The sequence below is a fragment of the Sapajus apella genome, unplaced genomic scaffold (genome assembly GCF_009761245.1).
Source record: "Sapajus apella isolate SASKATOON/1434 unplaced genomic scaffold, GSC_monkey_1.0 scaffold37, whole genome shotgun sequence".
Classification (NCBI taxonomy): domain Eukaryota; kingdom Metazoa; phylum Chordata; class Mammalia; order Primates; family Cebidae; genus Sapajus; species Sapajus apella.
The window spans coordinates 16,733,686-16,755,204 of record NW_022436977.1 but is presented as its reverse complement, the minus strand read 5'-3'; the positions used below and the strand labels follow the sequence as shown (position 1 = coordinate 16,755,204).

The 21,519-nt window shown below is 37.8% G+C and overlaps 1 protein-coding gene across 4 annotated transcripts in view; it reads right to left on the bottom strand.

The window, feature by feature from the left end:
- The window catches only part of FBN1 (fibrillin 1), a 237,267-nt gene that overhangs the window by 81,401 nt on the left and 134,347 nt on the right, over positions 1-21,519 (bottom strand). For all 4 annotated transcript variants that reach the window (XR_004274880.1, XM_032297522.1, XM_032297523.1 and 1 more), the window contains exons 13-24: positions 21,307-21,426; positions 17,839-17,964; positions 16,093-16,215; positions 12,561-12,683; positions 11,358-11,510; positions 7,009-7,062; positions 5,398-5,523; positions 4,225-4,350; positions 3,598-3,717; positions 3,252-3,392; positions 2,342-2,392; positions 650-775 (exon numbers count right to left, since the gene is read on the bottom strand). Coding sequence is in view for 3 of the 4 variants with exons in the window: in XM_032297522.1 (XP_032153413.1) it covers positions 650-775; positions 2,342-2,392; positions 3,252-3,392; positions 3,598-3,717; positions 4,225-4,350; positions 5,398-5,523; positions 7,009-7,062; positions 11,358-11,510; positions 12,561-12,683; positions 16,093-16,215; positions 17,839-17,964; positions 21,307-21,426 (1,389 nt within the window). In the remaining variant the exon portion in view is untranslated. The remainder of the gene's footprint in view (positions 1-649; positions 776-2,341; positions 2,393-3,251; positions 3,393-3,597; positions 3,718-4,224; positions 4,351-5,397; positions 5,524-7,008; positions 7,063-11,357; positions 11,511-12,560; positions 12,684-16,092; positions 16,216-17,838; positions 17,965-21,306; positions 21,427-21,519) is intronic.

Sequence of the window (21,519 nt, the reverse complement as noted above, 5' to 3'; positions counted from 1 at the left end):
GGATATATTCTAGGCAGGCAGAAGCCACAGTAGTGACACCAGAATAAGTCTGTCAGACTGTGGGATCTCAAACTTGCTGCTATCATGAGCTCATAGGGATTAGGACTTAGAGTTCTAAGGACTTAGAGCTGGGGTGAGATAATTTGGCATGAGGATCCCACTTAGGCTCTAGCAGTTGGCAGAGTATCCCACTATGACTAGCAGTGACACCTGCCCTGGGGTCTCTCAGGTTCACGTCTCAAGGGAGTGGTATCTTCACTCTTGATGATGTCCACCGGTGTTTCTGCAAGGACCTGTTATGCTTAGAAGACATGGGCTACAGTTTCCAATTATGTGCAAATGTTGTTCTTTTATCCACCACTCACCTTGTATTTTATAGTTCATGGCATATGGGGCCGATTTAAGAGCTCTGGAATAATAACTGTGATACTGGTGATTTAAAGAAGAGTTGCGTATCAACAGAAACTACAGCTGCTCCTTACTAATTTGAAAGACTGTTTGGAGGAGCAGCCATGGACCCTATTGGACATGCTGAATTTTGGAGCGTGTGTTTGTACCTGAAGCTAAGTGCTCAGCTGTATCTTGTTAACTGCATTTTTAATAATCTTTAATAAATTATTATTAGAAAAATAATGAGCTTGGTATTTACCCAGACAGATCCTTCCTGTGGCATCCAGAGTCATTCCATTGGGACACTCACACTTGAATGACCCCCTAGTGTTAACACACAGGCCATTTTTGCACACTCCTGGGAATACTTCACATTCATCAATATCTAAAAAGAAAAAAAGGACAAAGTTAATATATCTTTATAGTATCATTTTTACCTTATTCCACTCACGGAGTCATAATTATTCTCCATTTCAAACCTGGTAGGTTCATAAAACTAGTTTGCCTACAAATAGTTCCTGTAGAATTTCTAGGGTGTCTGAATAGGAACCAGAGTGAGCCCACCTACTACTAAAGATATAAGTTATAACCGATTCCATCGGTTTCAGGGAATAACTTTTAAGTTGCAGAGACAGGCAGCTAGTATGAGTTCTTGGAAACAGCTCTGTTGAGACCAGATGTCTGGAAATAAGTAGAGACGCAAAATCCTGGTCTTTCAAACTAAAAAAGAAGAAATAGCTTGAAGGTCAGCAAAGAAAAATATCCCAGCAAGGAGTATGTGTGGCCAGTGAAGGGTCTCTTTTAAGAAGTGCTGAGAAATCACCAGAAAATGTGCAATCGATTCTAACTCAGCAATGGTCTTGGGCTGTTCTGTCAATGCTTTGGTCCCAGGTTGGGTTGAGGAGAATTAAAAGATACTCATGTTCATTCATTCATCATTCATCTAATCTCTCTCAAATGTACCAGTCCTTCCCAGTTTGCTTAGTGGAGAGCAATATGTTCTCTGCACTTAATTTGGAAAAATATTCATCACCAAGTTAATCAAAAGAAAGGCACTTAACTTGCCAATGCCAAAAAAAGGGGGGCGGGGAGCATTATTTAAGAAACTCATACACACTGTGTCTCTACTTCGAAGAAATAACTTTCCACATCGGAAACGCTGAAAAAGTATTCTGAATCTTTCCTTGTAAGAGAGATCAACGGGGAGAGGGTGAAATCTACCTTTCTGGGTTTTTTGTTTTGGCCACTTGTACAACAAAATATGCTGCTGAGGTCAGATAAGTTATTAACAGCAGGTCTGGACCAGAGAAAGGCCAAAGGATTCAGTCATCATTTGGAAAGCAAGACCTTGGGTGGGGGTTGTAGTGTGCCTCTTTGTTTTAACAGGGAAAAAACTTCATTTCATCCCACATATGGGACTAATTGCTGTTTTTAAAATTTTTCAGCTGCTGTGTCATGTCAGGTTGTGTTAGTCACCATGACCTATGTCTATCTGAAACTCCACGAGAAAGAATCACAGCAAACTGAAAAAACTCCATGTAGACTTTCAATAAAGAGAAAACAGAATGTATCCTAAATCATCCACGACTGCAAAACAAACCAAAAAATGCCCGGACAAACTGAAGAAACGTAAATTTTACAGCTTCATCAAAAACTTCCTGTCTTTCTCTTCCTGACAGCATTTTGAAAGTACAGTCTCTCTCAACTATGATCAATCTAAAACATTTTCAGCCCTCCACCCTTTCCTTTGGACTTAGCGGTCTGACACTAGCAATACCATATATACATGTGTGAAATTAACAGCTGTTCTGTTTTGTAGTTCTCATTATTTTTTTTCCTCTGTTGCATACTTCTCCCTAGTGAAGTTATGTGACAGCTTTATCCAGTCCAAGTTAACACAAACATTCATCATGCACACAAAAAAGTATGGTTTATAACTAATCAGAAATACCTTCACATTGTGTTCCTTTAATTCTTGAGTACCCTTTACCACATATGGGATCTGTAATAAAAACAAAAAACAAAACAGAAAACAAATTTGAGATGACAATATCCAAACTTTGCAGTTATAACATAGTATGAAAAACATGACCTGGAACATGAAGTAGATTGTGTTGCTATAAACAAGTATGAGATAACAAAGCGTTTCTGCGATTCCATAGGTGAGGAAGAACAATAATAAAATGTCTCCTCAAATAAGGCTCAATTCCACTAATATATTCCAAAAGACACTGGGACACCCTACAGATCATATTAAAGTGATATCTAAGAGGGAAACCGAAGGTAGATTTCTCTCTCGCTGTTAACCTGAAAATAGGAATCACGCTATAGAATTACTGTAACATGAATCGGGAAAACACAGTCTAGAATTTGGAGATCTCATGCCCTCCAGCATTCACATAAATTTACACATTTATATATCGAAACATTCAATCGGCAAAACCATGAGCAAGCCTCTCAAACCTCAAATTCCCAATAGATTTAGATATTTGCCAGCAATCCTTGTGAAGTTTAGTTAGGAATACTGGTTTCTTTACATCAATTAGCTTTTTGAAGGAGAATCTGTACCTATAAAAAGCTCAGAATCCCTCACCACAAAGTTCCCAAGAGTCGGTAGGAACTGGTGCTCCAGGGAAGCAACACCAAAAAACTAACCACCTTACCATATGAGGATAGAAGATAATTAACTAACAAAATCATATAAAAGTTGACACTTATTTCCCATTCAGCAATATGTTTGGGGTCATCAGGATTAAATATTTCAAAATTCTCATGTGAGTCTAGATAAATGAAGTATTACGTGTCCCTTTTTTATGGAGAGACTAGAATGATATAGGTACTGCAGCATGGGTTTCTCTTACCAACTTGGCATGGGGTGCACGGACTCCCCCATGCAGCACCGAGGGAGGAGCAGCACTGGGACTTTAAGGTGGCTCCATTGATGTTGATCTCACACCGCCCATCAATGGTGACAGTCTGCCAGCAAGTGCCCTTGATGGTTTCTGCAGATGAGGGAATATTTAATAGAATCTATATAAAAATTCAAGCATACACCTTGGAATTATAGGAAAAAGCAGCATTTGAAACAAGGAAGAAGGAAGTTTTTAATGTTGTTCATCCATACTTAAACTCTTTTGCAGGACAAGCTGACATTAAGTATAACAACATTGATAGACACAGAAAAATCATTCTCAGAAACATAAATACCTATGCAGATGGTTTTTGTTGGATCCAAAGTACTTTCAGAAGAACATTCACAAATAAAAGAGCCTGGGCTGTTCTTGCAGACTCCATTAATGCAAGGACTTGATTCGCATTCATCAATGTCTGAAATGAAAACAGGTCTACGTTACTGCTAAAATCTAGTCTTGGGCCTAAAAGAGTACTTCAACTTTGGCCTCAATTGCTACTAGAGATCCTTCGTTCCACATAGTAAAGCTGGCCTAAATCATTTTTCCCTACACTAGATGGAATGCCAAAATAGTAACTCTATAATGTAGAATAGTACATCTCTATAGTATAGAATACAGCACTTGGATGAATCCTTTTATTCAGAAAATCTGGAGTAAATATATATGTGATTTCTGAATTAATAGCTCAAATAGCAGATATATAACATTTTATCTATTAAATGATGGCAATTAAAATGCCAATTGCAAATAAATATCCTAAGTGGCTAACAAAATACATAGTAGTGCCATTTAGAACCATAGAATTTCAACTAAATTGGTGTAACTGTCTAAATACAGGGGACCCTAATTTAGTCTTATGGTTTTCTAATGGCATTCCAAAAGATAGCAAAGTACATAGCATAAAAACAGAAATATGGTTTACCTTCACATGTTTTTAGGTCAGGTTTGTAGATAAATCCCTTGGGGCAGGTACAGACAAAACTTCCAGGAGTATTTCTACACTGTCCATTGTCACAAAGGAGACTGTTCAGTACACATTCATTAATATCTGGAAAGTCAATGAAAATGAACACTTAAAATGGCCCAAACTTTGCCTGTAACTCCTTTGCTCTTTTACACTAGATCTTTAAAGTCATAATGATATGATCAATTCAAGGAAAAAGGCCAAACTCCTGTACCATTAGCTTTTACCTAAGTTATCTCATTTTAGGAAAACAGAGGCTTGACCTGGTCATCTAAACTAAATACCTACAAAGCCCAAAGTCAATAGGCTATTTAGTTCACTTATTTCTTTAGCAGGAAGAATACACAGATTTGCTGGAAATCATTAATCTTTATAAAGATATATAATTAAATTTATAAGTTTATGTAATTTAATTCATTTTGTCAGAAGTAAAAGGATTAACCTTATTGATTTAAGGAACTAAATAAACATTTAGAAAATGTGGTCCATCTTTGATATGTGTTAGTTCCAGAATGGGTGTTTCTTCCTTATAATAATTCAAATTGTCTCCAGTTAGGATTGTAAAGCATAAAGTAATCTGTATAGTTTGTAATTGTCATGGGGAATTTAGATTCATGATTCAGGGAGTTCAGGAAAACTCCTTGCTTTTAGCTGAATAATATGCCTGTCTGAAGCAAAACCCAACTTTAAAGGTTTAACTTAACAAAGAGCAGCTTTTCCCCGAAAACAAGCTGTTTTGTCTGATTAAGTCTAATAAATGGTTGGGAGAAGAGCTGCTTCTCTCTCAGTAAAAACAAGGTTGACTTTGTAGTTACGTGAGAATGGCTCTGAATCTCTGCATTCTATACATCTGAGGAGCTTCTCTTTAAAGGAGTGAAATCTGATACATCATTATTTTAAGGAGTGAATCATTTCAAGGAGTGAATCTGATACATCCTTATTCATAAATTGTCAAGATTCAGTGATGTAAATTTTTGTTACTAAAGGCATGCATATGCTGTGCTGACATACGAAATATAAAGTGTCCACTTGCCCAGTCCTCTAAACTACTCAAAGGCAGTTTTCTCCCAGCAATCAAAGAAGGAATGCATTATGCAGGAAATGTTTCCGAAAACAGGTGAAACTTCTTACCAACACAGTTTTTCCCAGTTGAATCCACTTCATATCCTGAATTGCATATGCATTTATAGGTTCCACGAAGGTTTTCACAGATTCCATTTGGGCAAATATCAGGATCTAGTGCACATTCGTTTATATCTGCACCACAAAAAAGTTCCAAATCAATTAACATTATATAATAAACATTGACTGAAACTGTTAAAAATATAACACTACAATAAATGTAATGACCTTAGAACCTACTGGAAGGGGAATCAATCCCTTTCTCTCACTAAGATATTTTCTCGAACTACCAGCTGAGATAACCAATCCTTAATCAAGTTGATGGAGACCTCCTGAGCATCTCCTAGTCCAAGCACCAAGATGGAAAAGAGGATCAAAAGCAGATCTCAAGTCCCCCCAACTGGTCTCCCCGCCGCCAGCTCCTCTTTCTTCCATCTACTCTCCACAATGCAACCATTCTTACCACCCTAAAAACAAGGTGATTATGTAATTCTCGTGGTTCAAATATTCATAGGCTCAACAATATCCTCAAGATTAAACTGAAATATAAATTCTTTGTTTACTTATCCCAAACTTCTCACTCTTCTGTGAACATATAATGCCCTCTTCACTGTCAGGAATGCTTGGAACAGGCCTATTTACAGGTCAAAAGCCAGCACCAACACCACATGCTCTGAAAAAGCCCCTGCTACTCTGCCGACCTGAGGTGGGGCCCTCCCTTTTCTACACTCTCACAATTGAGGGGCTGGGGGGAGGTCTCATCGCCAAGGCAGGTGCAGAATGACAACCAGTGAATGGACAGTCTCGAATCCTAGTGCCTGACTCTTGTATAAATTAGGGTTGACTTTTTTTGTTTTTCTAAGTCCCTATCACAACTTACTTATTCCCCACTACCTCCTTATTCATTATAAGTTTTCTTACCTCTCCTCTCTCCTCCTCTGAATGTTTCCTCCCCATTTTCATTCACAGACAATGATGAAACTAATCATGCTTAATGAACTGACAATCAATTCAGCCAGTCCATGGTCTTTCAGATCTCCCTGAATCAAACTGCGCAGCTTTGTATTAATAAAATAATCCCTTCCTCTTTCTTGTCACCTATTTTCACACTTCCAGTTCTCACCAGTATTTCTCTAGTTAAGTATTTTATTCTCTTCAGACTCAGTTAATTGCTGTCACTGCTCCCTATTGCTGTCTTACAATACTGAGCACTTAACAGTTAAGGATCCTTCAGAATGCAGATGGAGAATGCTTCAACCAGCCCCTCATCCTGAGTCGTACTTGATAGTGGAAGATCCGAGGAGAGTCAGGCTGCCTCTTTTCAAGCACGAGCGACGAAAGCCATTATATCTCATCTGCGGGCACCCATCACCCACACTGGGAGAGCACCTGATCCCTTCAGTAGCCAAGCCCCACAGCCACACCCAGAAATCCTAGAGCCCGCAGTGCCCTGGCTGCTCTGCTACTGAAAGCTTCTGAGCATCCCAGATACATGGCACAGCGATGGCCAGAGAGGGAGTCAGGCCAGACTAGTGTGAGGGGATCAACTGGAAACCCACAGGAAAGCTGATGCTGCCTCTGCACATGCTGAAGGTAGTAAATTTTGAAAGGAATCCTTACCACTGCCTGCAGACGTCATCCCCGGCCCACTGCTGCAGAGTGCCTGATATTCCGCTGCAATAAATTAACAGACAGTAAATGATTCCCTTGTTTGCACAACAGGTTGATCCTGCCCTGGGTTTTGCACACATCATTTCCTCCAAAGTAAGCAGAACCAAAATTAAGTGGTAACGGAAAAGGAGGTATCTCCCCAGGGAGTCACCTTTACACGAGGCTCCCATTTTAAGGGCTACACATCATCGAGGAAAACAACTTTTAAGGACACAGGCAAGTTACAGCAATTCCTTGCGCAAAGCCCTTTCGGAAAAGGTGTTTTTCCTATTACTTGATTTTGTTCACCAGGGAACACTTCACACTTATAGTGAAATGTGCCTGTTAAAATGTGGTTGCTTAACTGTTAATAAAACTTTCTCCCACCATCTTGGGAATAATTTTGTGTCTCAGTGCTAGCTGGTTTTCTTTTGTTGTTGTTGTTTTTTTTTTTTTTTTTTTTTCAGTACGATCAGTTCTTAACATTTCTTCATTTCTCTCTGCAAATTCTCTAGCCTCCCCTCACAACAGCAGCAACAGAATACCTACTCTTGCATTTAAGTGTATTTTTAAAGTTAATATTTAAAGAATATGTCCCAAAATTTGAGATAGAATCAAATTTCTATTTCTTAAAATTAATACAATGTTTTACATACAATACCAACAATATTAACAGTGAATGATGAAAATGTAGAACTAACTGGAATCACACCATCCTAGGAAAGGAAACTAGTGTCGTCCCCTTAGTTGCCAATGGTTTCTGGCAAACACAGTCTCATGGTCAAATGTAAATCATCTGTGCTTAAGTGGAAGGCGAAATCACCAGGACTGGGGCTTATTATAGAGGCTGACTGCAACTCACAGCTGAAGCAAATAGTTCCTATCTTCTGCAGGCCAGAGAATTGCATCCCTGATGACAGTGGATGCAAATGAGTCATACAAACAAAAATTACCGTTGTCTTTTAACAAATGTTAACTTGACAAAGCAGCGACAATTTAATTTTCAAATCATCTTAGAAGGGGCCAAAAAAGGAACAAATGGGAAGGTATGTTTGAAAGCCAGGTCTGAGAACAAAAAGAAATTCATCCTTTTTATTCTGTTATATCAGCAAAAAACTAAAACACTAATGAAATACTGTAAGTAATAAAACAAGAAAACCAAAATCATGCCAGTTTCATAAAAAGCACATTTACAGATCATGACAACTTTGCTGATGCTTGGCCTATTAAAGAGGCAAATTATTGTCACCATTGTTTTCCATTTGGGTAGGATCTGGTACTAGACCATTTTCTGTAGTGAGTTCAAATAAGCATGAGTTTTTAATACCGAAGACAATGCTTATTGCTGGGAGTTTGGGAAGCAGTCCTTTTCCTCTGTTATTTCCTTCGCCCATAAATTTGGAATAATGATTCCCATTTCACCTGGTGACTGTACAGAATTAACATTACATGTTTAATGATTTCACCTGTACTGTGCACAGCTCAGGCCCTGAATAAGGGGTAGATGTTGATGAGATATCTCAGTGCAGTGCCATGGAGACAGTGGTATGAGGGATCCATGAGAAAATTCCCCAGAATTACACTCCTGTGGGTTTAACTGACCAATTATACTCCTGTGGGTTTAACTGATCCATTTTTGTGAAATGTCATTGTCAGTAGGCTGAGGACACAAGAGGGCTTGCTGAGCAATGTGAATCAGCTCCAGCAACCAGTGAGAAACAGCTTCATATGTAGCTTGCCTGACTTGCAGACCACAAAGATGAACTTTAGATTTTGTATATTTGGAGTCTCTCACTCAACTGACTGAAGACATTCCTTTTGAATATTTTCAGTACGTTAAACTGCCACCCATCCCCATTCTTGAAATGAGAGATATCCTACATTCGGATGGTTCATCACCAAAGAGGTGGAGAACCCAAATAAATGAAACTACTTCCACGTGTGGACCTTTTCTGGGTAAATTCATTAAAATATAAAACAGAAGTTAGTGGAATTGGGTCTCCCATTTAACTCTCTCTAAGTTATTGCTGCTATGGTTTGAATGCATCCTCCAAAGATCATGTGCTGGAAACTTAAGCCCCAATGCAACAGTACTGGGAGGTGAGGCCTAATAAAAGGTGATTAGGTAGGGAGGGCTCTACCCTCGTGAATGGATTAATGTCATTATCACGGGAGTGAATTATCACAAGAGCGACTTTGTTATAAAAGTAAATTCAGTCCTTTCTAGCTGTCTCTTACTCCTGCATGCTCGATTGCCCTTCCATTGTCAGCCAAGAAGTAACTTGGCAAGAAGGCCCTCCTCAGAGGCTGGCACCTTGATATTGGATTTCCCAGGCTCCAGAACTGTGAGAAATAAACGTATTTTCTTTATAAATTACTCAGTCTGTGGTACTCTGTTACTGCAACACAAACTGGACTAAGACAACTGCTCAAAGAAATCTGGTCTTTTGATCACCTTTTTATAAACCCACATAATTAACCTACAGAGCTTAACAATTCTTTGGAAATGCACTTGGTCCAGAGGAAAATGTAAAGGCAAATAACTATGTGCACTAAGGTTCCTGGATTCTAAGTCTTGGCTCCTCCAATCATTTGACATGTGAACAAGTCACCTATACTCTTGTGTGCCAGCTTTCATGACACTTGTCTGTATCGTAAATTCAAATTAGGTAAGAAAAGTACTTTGAAAAGTTAAAGTAACACACAAAAGAATGATATTAACAACATACAACTATAAAGTTATAGGAAAGTGTCTGATAGAATATTTGTATATAACCAAAGTATTATAAACACATATTGACCCACTTGGTGATCATACACGAAATGACAATTTCTATGTTATTTACCGGGTGAAGTCATTAGCCAAAGTTTTCTTTCCTTAAGTTGGCTTCCCTCATTTCTTTTTTTCTTTCTTATCAAGACAAAGTCTCACTCTGTCACTGGAGAGCAGCGGTGCTATCTTGGCTCACTGAAACCTCCACCTCCTGGATTCAAGTGATCCTCCTGCCTCAGCCTCCTTAGTAGCTGGGATTACAGGCATGCAACACCACACTTGGCTGTGTGTGTGTGTGTGTGTGTGTGTGTGTGTGTGTGTGTTGTTTTTAGTAGACATGAGATTTCACCATGTCAGCCAGGCTGGTCTTGAAGTCCTGACCTCAAGTGATCCACCTGCCTTGGCCACTCAAAATGCTGGGATTATAGGCGTGAGCCACCATGGTTAACCTCTCATTTCTTTCAAAGTCTTCCATTTAACTTTCTCTAACTTTTCATGATATATTTTAATTTCTAACTGTTAATGGCAAATACTATCATTTTTAAAATAACAAATCTTTTACAAAAATTTACTCTTTAATTTGTTTCATTTAGGGCAGAAATAAACTGACTAAATCCTATATGTAAACCACCAATCACAGCTACATATTTTCAATATTAGGTCTAACTTTATTTTAGGACATTAGGGTCCACTGCCAAGCTACCTTAAAATCATGTTTAAATACTGGCAGTACATTGTTTTAATTTCAGTAAACTACTCGTGCTTTATAAATAGAAATAATTTACAAATGGACAGAAACTTCTGGATTATCTAAGGCAACTCATTTTGTAGATGAGAAGTCTAAGGATACCTTTTCTGTATTATTCTATATTTTATAATTATGTTTATTAATATAAGCTACCTCAAATCCTTTCGAAAAGCAGTTGGAAAAAAATCAGAAATAAGCAAAATACACAAATAACTAATTAAGTAATTTGGCTGCCTGTTGATAGAGGAACAGAATTCTGACTTGCTATCCAGTTCTCTTTTCATTACGTCATGTCACCTCAACTGGAGAAAAACACTTTTTTTTCTCTAAAGTTAAATAAAATCATTTAAGAAAACCACACCAAAATAAATATGTGGCATGTAAACAAAATTTATAAATGGTCTTTTGGAAAACTATGGGAAATGAAGTCAAGTAATATGACAGTCATTTACTTTTGTGCTGTGTAAAATTCTGCTTTTATAATAGTTTCTACAAAATGCAAACATCACGAAACAACTTTAGAAAACAAGGCAAGGTGCATGTATTGAAAAGGGCTTGAGTATTATTGAGGTAGGGGAGTTTATATGGGAGGCACAAATGCAACGCCTATTAAATGATTGTGAGGCCTGGATAAGTACCTGTGACTAGCACTGGCTAGTCTCTGCCAAGACCTCAAGAAGGCACATGGCACACCTGGTGAGCAAAATGTCATCTTTCCCTGTGAATTCCACAAATGCAAAGACTTCAGATGGTGGCAGAAGGCTGGCAGTACAAGGGCATCTCCATGATACCACATACCTGAATTCTGTGCAGGACACGGCTGGCAAGGTTCCCCAAAGGCATACTCAGTGCTGGCACAACAGCATTCAGATTTAGTGACAGCACCAAACAAAGGTTTGATACACTGGCCTCTTTTGTATCCACCATAGCATGTGCTCCGCATGTGTGTGTCTAAACAGAAAGAAGCATCTGTCATCACACTGTCACTTCAAACAGATGACAACCCCCCAAGTCAAAGTTGAAGAGGGCTTTATTTATCCATCATCCCTGGTGGAACTCACAGGGAAGGCCTGTGATATTAGGGCTCCATATGAAGAAAAAATAAACAAAAACAGAAAACAAAACATGTTCAGCTTCTAAGCATTGGAAACCAATGGCCAGATTATTTCAGTTTTCTAGGGACTGTCATGGTTTACCAAAATGTGAGGCCCCTCAATGCTGAAATTATACCTCATTTATTTTGTCTGTCTGAGGCCTGTGCAGAGCAGGCACTTAATAAATGCTGAATTAACGATGGATGAATGTTGAATCTCACATCCTGCTAAATAAGACCTTTATTAGAAAGGTGGCCTATCCCAAAATAAACATGCAATTATTGAATGACTGAATTAGGTATGCTTTCCAAAAAGGAGAAAGTTTAATCCATAAAAGGGTCATTATATAAATCTGTAGATGTTGGTTATCTTTACCAACAGGAAGAGAATTTCCAGCTATGTCAATTCAAATGGTTGACTAAGTACCTTTCTTAGAAATAATCTGGATAAAATTTGTACCCATTTTTCAACAAGTCTAATACTTTTTATGTAGCCTCATAAAACAATTATCATACAGGTTTCCGGATTATCCATATTCTCCTTTGCATTCTATACTGACCATAGTCATTAATTCTCTATTAAAATGTTCGTTGTGAGATATGCATGCCGATTTAAATGACCAGTCTCAACAAAGGAGGGCTGGAGGAAACTGAGCACAACTATGGGATTAGAGAAGAAATGAGGGAAGGATAGGTGGGGATTCCTTGCTTTTCACTTCGCTCATCTTTCTATTCTTCAAATTAATGTTCAATTTACACAAGAAGAGAACTGACCCTGTTGGTTTGTTGCTCTGCAAATATTTTTTCTATCTTATCTGCTACAGTAGAGAGCATTTGTTTACTAGTGGGCTTTATTGATTGACAGAGGGTGAATCTCTCTCATAAGTCTAGCCATGATGTTTTCTTACCAACACACACACGTCCATCCAGACCCACAGCCAGTCCCGGGAAGCATTCACATCTGTAGGAGCCATCAGTGTTGACACAACGCCCATTCATGCAGATCCCAGGGGTTTCGCACTCGTTAATGTCTGTGGCAGAGAAAGGCACTTATTAAAGATGAAGTGACATGTATCTAAAATTATAACATGTTGACAATTGTGTTTTAATACTTGAAAATGGGGAAGATAGAAAATAATAGGCAGCATCAGCAACAAAAGTTCAGTGAGATGGCATTCTCATTTTCCTTTAAAAGAAAGTCAACTGTTAGAACTTATTTTCCATAAAAAACAACTTTAATATATTCTCCCAAGAGATTTTTGTATCCAAAATAATCACAAAGGCAAAAACAGACTTGGAGGAAGAAGAAGAATGGCTGCTAAAAGACAAAGGGTTTTGTGTAATATATAACCAGGGTAACTCTTTCAGAATTTTAGGGTAATAATAAACTACAGGAAGATTTTCCTTCTGGTATTCATCACCCAAACTGGCATCCCTTCTACTATCACCCATGCCTGAGCTCTCTGGGACAATTCACCTAAAATTAAGGGATGTACAACTAAAGCATTGATGGAACATCATAGAAAAAGGACAGAAAATGAATACAGATGATTTTGATGACCATTCTTGGCCAGTAACAGCACTGTAAGCAATCGAAACTCAGCAAAGTGAATTCTTTCTTAAACTTTACGAATACTTTATGGTATTTTATGTGTATACTTAAGGAAGTCTGGTAAAAGACTTTATTGGACACATACTAATAATAATTGCAGAGGTTTTTTTCCCCCTTAATACGGGGAAGTATAAAAGGTATCAAAATTGTGGTTTGGAAAACACACAACACTTAGAAGCAAACGATTTTAGGCCACGTGCAGTGGCTCATGCCTGGAATCCCAGCACACTGGGAGCCTAAGGTGGTCAATTGAGGCCAGGAGTTCAAGACCAGCCTGTCGAACATGGCGAAACTCCATCTCTACTAAAAATACAAAAATCAGCTGGGCATGATGGCACGTGCCTGCAGTCCCAGCTACTCAGGAGGCTGAGGCACGAGAATCGCTTGAACCCAGGAGGCAGAAGTTGTAGTGAGCTGAGATGATACCACTGCACTCCATCCAGCCTGGGAAACAGAGTGAGACTGTGTCTCAAAAAGAAAAAAGCAAATGATTTTATAACAACTCCTTTCACAATATACAACTAGTGTGCGTGACTATTAACTTTCTCCTGACCTTAAAAAGGCAAATTGAGAGTAAAACACCTTCACGTTTTACTTAGCTTGTGTTGTTTGGCACAAAATATATTCAGGTGGTCCAAGGTTCTGTGTACAGATTGTATTTAAAACAGCAGTTATATTTAAATATGGGAACTCAAATTGTTTAGTTATTCTGGTCACCTTTTTGTTCAAATTGTGACACACAGTAAAACGTGGAGACTACAATCTGATAGGCAACACAAAGAGTTTCTAATGAGAACGAAGATGTAAAGTAGATCCAAAGGGAGGTAACCTTGGTCAAAGTGAGTGGCCTCAACCTTCAGAGTGAACAGAGAAGCCGTGTTGTTGATCAGATGAATTAACTGTAGAGACTGAAGTAGCATTGTTGATTCAGCTTTGAACAGTCACATCTTTGTGGGCTCAGAACTAAGTGCTCAGCACTAAGAGAAAATCTTAGCCCATGACATAAAGAGAAAATTATAAAAAGGAAGAAATTCAGTATGCATGTGATGAATTTCTTTCTTTTTTTGTCCTTTAGTCTTATGACAGTGTGTGTAATCTATGCTCTATAATCTAGAAAAAAGAAGACATTGGTAATAATACAGAGCTATGGAGCTCTTGCTCTCTCTCTCTCTCTCTCTTTCTCAGATCTTTAAGCCAAAATGTCAGAACAAACCATCCAAATCATCAGCACTTTCAAATTAACAGGACAATCAATGTACTGATATGATACTATTTCACTGGTTGCCAATGGTTGCCAAAGCTGGTTTCATCTATGAGGTCATAGCATTTTCTACCGGCCATATTTCATGCTGGGAGACTGTTGCCTGGGTCAGCAGGACCCTAGAGACACTGAAAGTGAATCTTAGTGTGTTCTGTGTATCAACAAGAAGAGTATGTATTCCCCTAGGTCTGCTCACAAAGGGGTTTTCATAATTCTTTCTATTATTTTTTTTGGAAGCCTAATTCCAAATATTCCAGCAATCATTCTTTTCCCTTTTATTTTTTACTTGTACAGTGCTAAATTTGCACAATTTGGCACTTTGTTTTATGCTATTTTACACTGTAGAATATTCCTATGTGTTAATCCTGTCTTCTCATATAAGTTCTTCCCAGCACAGGGCTCAAAAGTACAGAAACCACCTTCCTACTTCAAATTTGAAACACCCAACTGTTTTCTCTAGCTGGGAAGACAGATTTGCACAATATTAAGAGCCATTGATGTGAAGGTCATAGAGAATGTAGGTAAACAAGCAAGGGCTCGAAGTTCCTTTAAGCCTGGAGAAAATGCACATCTTGCCAAGGATTTAATACAAGGTTTTCTTCCATAACACGTTTACCAATGCTGTCCACTAGGGGCATGCAGAGAAGAGGCACCTTAGGACTTCATCCTGCTTTCTCTACCTTGAATAGCTTGACCCTCTACACTTCTGCATCTGAAACTGTGCCCAGAAGTGCATAGTTTCTCCAAGTGCAGCATTTTAGCAGATTTTCTGGACCTGATTTGAGTATGAGGTTCATTAAGCAGTCTGGTTCCAACTCAGATTCTGGACCAAGGGCAATAATCACTGATTCCTACATAACACAGGAGACACTAAGCACAAATTTGTCACCAGTAACTTTTCTTAGGACCCCAATTCTCAACAGCAAAAATAAAAATCCTCATTTTTGCTTCAATACCTGGAGCAATAAGATTATTTCAAAATGATTTACCAAACTAAACAATGGTTCTTGGTTTGTTTATTTATTCTGCTCAATCCTGTTTCCCTTCTTGCTTATGTAATTTGATAAAGTCTAAATAAATTATCCTTAAAAAAATTTTCCGAGTCTTAAGATGCCTGGAGGAAGTTATGAAGAAGAGATCACAGCAAATAACAGTCTACACTATTCTGTCCAAGTAAAGATGTAATAGGTGGCAAATGACAGGCATCAAGAACCCTAACTACCATTATTCCCTAATGGGAACGAAGAGGTAGCACTCAGCTTCTTTAGAACAATGCGTACATCTGTTGGAAGACCAATGGGCAGTTTGAATTATTTATTTGCTACATAGCTTTTGACTCCTTTGAGAAGACCTCAAATACCCTTTCTGAAATAACAGCAGACTTCTGGGCATAAACTGTAGCTCTTTGAAGGCTGAATTTAAGAAGGAGTTTCAGTCAGGTTTCCTAAACCAGAATTCAAGGTACTTTAAATGAGGAGAATCAGGAAAAGAAAGGTGATACCTCTAAACAACATAAAGAGGAGAAAAGGCAGGTGAAGAACATGATCTAGGGGCTTAAGGTACAAACCTTTGCAATAACGTCCATCTGATGCCAGCTGGAATCCAGGTTTGCAAATACATTTAAAACTGCCATCTTCATTGATACACATTCCATTAAGGCACATGTTCCTTATGCTGCATTCATCCATATCTGAAAAATACAAAACATGCATTTTCATATGACCAGAAGAGTAAGTTTATGAAGGAAACCAATCTGGATGAAAATAATTCTGTATCTTCATATTTCTTTCTTTTTTGTTATTATGGCCTAAGGCTCATTTTCATCCAAATAGTATCATCTAAGGAAGGAGAAGATGGGACATATGAAATATGTATCTCAAGTTCTTGAGTTCTGTCATGTGCATTCAAACTATAAGGCTAGATTTACAGTTTCATCTATTTATAAAATATATAAAATTTGACTCCATAAAAGTTATCAGGGTCGTTTTCAGGAACAATAGTTTACAAACTGAAAAATGTGCTAATACCCTAGTCGGTATGTTTATGTCACAGCTTCATGTTCTAATGCTCTGAAAATGAACGTAAGTCAAAACTAAGATTAACGGAATTTGAAATGTATTTAGGCTATATCTCAATTCTTTTTAAGATAAAAACCAGAAGATAACTTGTAGTTTGAAGCAATTTTAAATAGGGTCAAGTAAAAAGTGGATTTTTTTTTTTTTTTTTTTTTAAAAGACGGAGTTTTGCTCTTGTTACCCAGGCTGGAATGCAATGGCGCGCTCACTGCAACCTCCGCCTCCTGGGTTCAGGTAATTCTTCTGCCTCAGCCTACAGGCACGCACCACCATACCCAGCTAATTTTTTGTATTTTTAGTAGAGATGGGGTTTCACCATGTTGACCAGGATGGTCTCAATCTCTTGACCTCGTGATCCACCCGCCTCGGCCTCCCAAAGTGCTGGGATTATAAGCGTGAGCCACCGCGCCCGGCCCGAAAAGTGGACTTTTAAAATACATGACTCAACTATGGATTATAGCTGTGCCAGCGAACCTTTAAGATCCCTTGATCATTGAAGATGGTTCTTTAAATTCGTCACTATGTTATTTTATTTCATATTAAAGTTGTCTTGGAAGGCACTTCCTCTTCTAGACACAGTGTGTTTTCACTTACAGGCTTTAGAAAGACCAAAGTAATTTATTATATATACATATTTCACATATATATATCTACTTTAGACATATAATATGTATTTATTTTAGAGATATATATTTTAGATATCTATTATATTTAAATATGTATTTTCTACATATTACATAGTTTCCATATATATTTAGAAATACATATATACATAATATATACATATATAGAAAATATATGTAATATGTATTTTACATTATATATATTTTAGATATATATTTCAGATATTGATTAGTAGCACTTTATTACTAGGCAGACACTTTAAGCAAAAAGATTATAAATGGATAGATAATACATGGAGTTAGGTTTGTCCTATTTTTAAAAAATGTACTAATTCTGATTGTATAAAATTAGGAAGTATGACATTGTGCCACAAAGTTTCATCATCACCAGGGGTCTTTAAATGGCAAGCTCTCCTAGCATACTAAAATATTATTTGATTCACACATATGTAAATTAAGAAATGAGTATTGTGGAAAATTAGGCTTCCCTCCCAGATGAATTATGTAAAACATATCTGATACTTTGACAGTTCACTCATTATTTGGTCTTAGAAAACACCCTGATATTGAAAGTGCAATGGGAGAAGAGGACTAACATTAGCATACTGTCATTACCTTCACAGTTCTTCCCATCTCGTGTAACGTGAAAGCCTGCATTACACACGCAATGAAAACTGCCATCTGTGTTGATGCAGCGTCCATTATTGCAGATCCGGCCATTCTGTAAACATTCATCAATGTCTAAAATCCAAGTTTAAAAAGAAGAGATAGCTTTATTTAGGGGAGTTAAAATTATTTTATTTTCTCCTCCCTCCATCTGCAAACTCATGATCTTAGCCTTTGGTTTTAATTATTTACTAATATTCTCCAACATAAATTGCTTATCAAATAATTGATATTTAGAATCATCAGAATTGAAAAGACATGATAAAAACCTATATAATTGCACTTGATCTAACTCTAATTTCTAATAAGACTCCTAAAATCTGAAGTCTGTAAACAAAATAGATTTCTTCTTCACCATTTTCCAACCACATTTATTTAACCAGTATAAATCATTATTTATACTGAAATTTGGCTGGCATCTTTAAACACATAATTTTAAAAGACATATTTTATAGCTATCTCAGAACAATACAACAAATGCTATTTTTTTTAAACAATCACTTTAATTCTGCCTGAAAGCCACCAATCACACCTCTAAAATGTCCATCTTTCTTATGGCAATTCTGGTTTACGTGCAGGGTTATTGCTGATAGATTCTTAGTCTTTTTAAAAAAATTTTATGAGTATGCTATCTACCAAATAAAATATTGATTCTGTGAGGGCATTTTTCCCTTTTTTCTATTGCGGTTAATATTATGCCAAAGTACACAGTAGAGCTTGACATGGAGGTGTTAAAATAACAATAACTCAAACAACCTGTTTCTGATTTCTCATTTAAAGATTAATAATAAACCCAAAATGGACAGCATGGTACCCTGGATTATCTGTTTCTCTCAGTTTAAAGAAGCTACAAATCTGGATGAACATCAAAGAGGATGAACACAAACTGCTTTGTCTACTCAGGCATACAGTAGCTTCCAGGGCCTATTCCCAGAAGACAGGGACCAGGAAACTACGTGGAGTCAGATGCGAACATTCCTATCTATGCAGAGTAGAGGTCACATTTGTCAAAGTGTCCCAACATGCCCTGAACAACGAGCACGTGCGTTCATGGCACGTCTATTACTCTGACTGTCTACCCTGCTTCTGCATGGCATCCTGTGGTTGGCCTTCAGATGCACTTTCTTTCTGGGCAAATCCTGCAGTGGTTTCCACACAAGTCAGTGGACGAGCTGTGGCAGTCTGGGCTTTTCTTCTGTCTGATCTTTGTGCCAACAACCTATGATCTTTTTCTCTCTCATTTATTTCTTAATCCTTGCTAAAAATCAGACTTGGTCCGCACTCCAAAAAAATGGTAAAAACCACATATTCAGGAGCAGACACATTTTTTTTTAAAGGATCCTATAATTTTTTGAAGCCCAAGGTTAAAATAAACACGATAAAGAGTTCATCTTTTTCTCTCCTCATTGATTTCAGAGTGTCATGGAGTTCCCCACTGCTTTGTAAGACAAATTTAAAGCTTGCTATTCTAAATTCACCTCTACCCATCCTTCTGTCCCCTTCTATTCAGCCCCTCATACTTCCCAGCTATGTGCACAGTCTTTGGACCATTCTGTGGCAACTGTCATCCACAAAATAATGCGAGCACGTTCTCAACTTCTTATTTTCAGGATAACCTTAGTGCTAGCTCTTAAAGAAGTCAGTGCTTAAATCATTCAGGTCATCCTCAGTTTCCAATACTAAGTCTCGGATTGATGACAATCACAGATGCATTTCTACCGGCTGGCCCTTGCCCCAAGCTGAGGGCTCTCAATAACTACTTCTCTTTGCTTATTTAACAGTGCAGTCTCTGGACATTCATTTCTATTTTCTATTATTGCAAAATGCCTAGTACATATTTGTACGTGTTAATTATTTTAAACAATAGTCATTATATTCAGAAGGTTCTCAAATGTTCAATGTATCCATATTTATAATTCATTAATAGAAATGATAGCAAGTTCAAAGGCCTTGTTCCAGTTTTTCTGCTCAAAATGATCATTTATATGTAGTGCACTAAAATACCCTGACGGCAAGAAATCCCTACGTGACAACCAGATTCAAAAATTTTGAAACCAGTTCACTGATAAGAATTAAAACTTCTATAGGTCTTCAACTCAGGAAGAGCTTTTGCTAAAAGAGGCAAATAAAATTAACTCTTGCCAATGGCTACCAATTTTCTAAAGTGATATAAAACTTCCCTATCTTTCCTTATATTTGACTTTTTAAAAACCTTTAAGGTCAGGGATCCACGTGCAGGTTTGTTTCATACGTAAACTTGTGTCATGGGGGTTTGTTGTACAGATTATTTCATCAGCCAGGTATTAAGCCTACTGCCCATTAGTTATTTTTCCTGATCCTCTCCCTCCTCCAACCCTCCACCCTCCAACAGGCCCCGGTGTGTGTTGGTCCCCTCTATATGTCCATGTGTCATCATTTAGCTCCCACTTAAAAGTGAGAACATGTGGTACTTGGTTTTCTGTTCCTATGTTAGTTTACTAAGTATAATAACCTCCAGCTCCATCCATGTCCCTGCAAAGGACATGGTCTCATTCTCTTTTATGGCTGCACAGTATTCCATGTTGTACATGTACCACATTTTCCTTTTCCAGTCTATCATTGATGGGCTCTTTTATTTAATTTTAACAGAGTGTTTGCCCATTTTTTCTCTTGTCTTTACTGAATTAATGATACAGTTCATTTTGTGCTAAATTTAGAGATAGAGATGGAGATAGATGTTGGGGTTCCCTGACAGTGATCATTGTATCTTATTTATTTCTGTTTTAGAAACTTAGTACATAACGGTTACTTAATAAAAGCCATATTGGGTGGCTTAATAAATTAGTTAATAAACAAACCTGATGGGAAATTTTTATGAGGGGACATTTATAGCAGTGCTTCTCAAACTTCGATGTACATATAGATCACTAAGGGATCTTGTTAAAATACAGATTCTGCAATAGTACATCAGTGGTGGTGCCCGAGATTCTGTATTTCCAAGCAGCTCTAGGTGATGCTGCTGCCGACCACACTAAAAAGCTGCAAGGGCTTTGAGTGGCATCCTTATTTTTTAGAACTTTCCATTAAGAAATTAATGGAACATAATTTCAACTGAAAGTTTCCTCAGTTGCTGTGTCACAAAGGACACTCCCACTCTCTACTTCTCAGATGAAAACTTAAGAGGCAATAATAGTGGTGAGACAACAGTACTAAAAATAAGATTTTCCTGCAGGCATAGAGGCATCTTCTAAAGTAATTTCAACGCTTGCCAGATTGTATGACACTGTCTTTCAGAATGAAAATAGGTGAAATTAAGTTCAAAAAAGCCATGCGACTGTATCAGTCTCTTCTGGCATGGGTTATTTAAACTCCATGGAACTCCTCTGACGCCAACCCCCAGTTGGCATATACGTCCCACATTCCGCGCCAGGACCATACCTCGGCATTCTGTCCGGGTGAGTGTGCTCTGATATCCAGCTCGGCACTGACAGGTATACGAACCCTGGTTGTTAATACACTCACCACCAGCACAGGGGTTTTTCTCACATTCATCAACATCTGCAAAGCACAATGTACTTAAGTCCAAAATTAGATAGCAATAATACCTCATAATTCTAAGACTGGTTCCTTTTATACCTGTAAAACATTTTC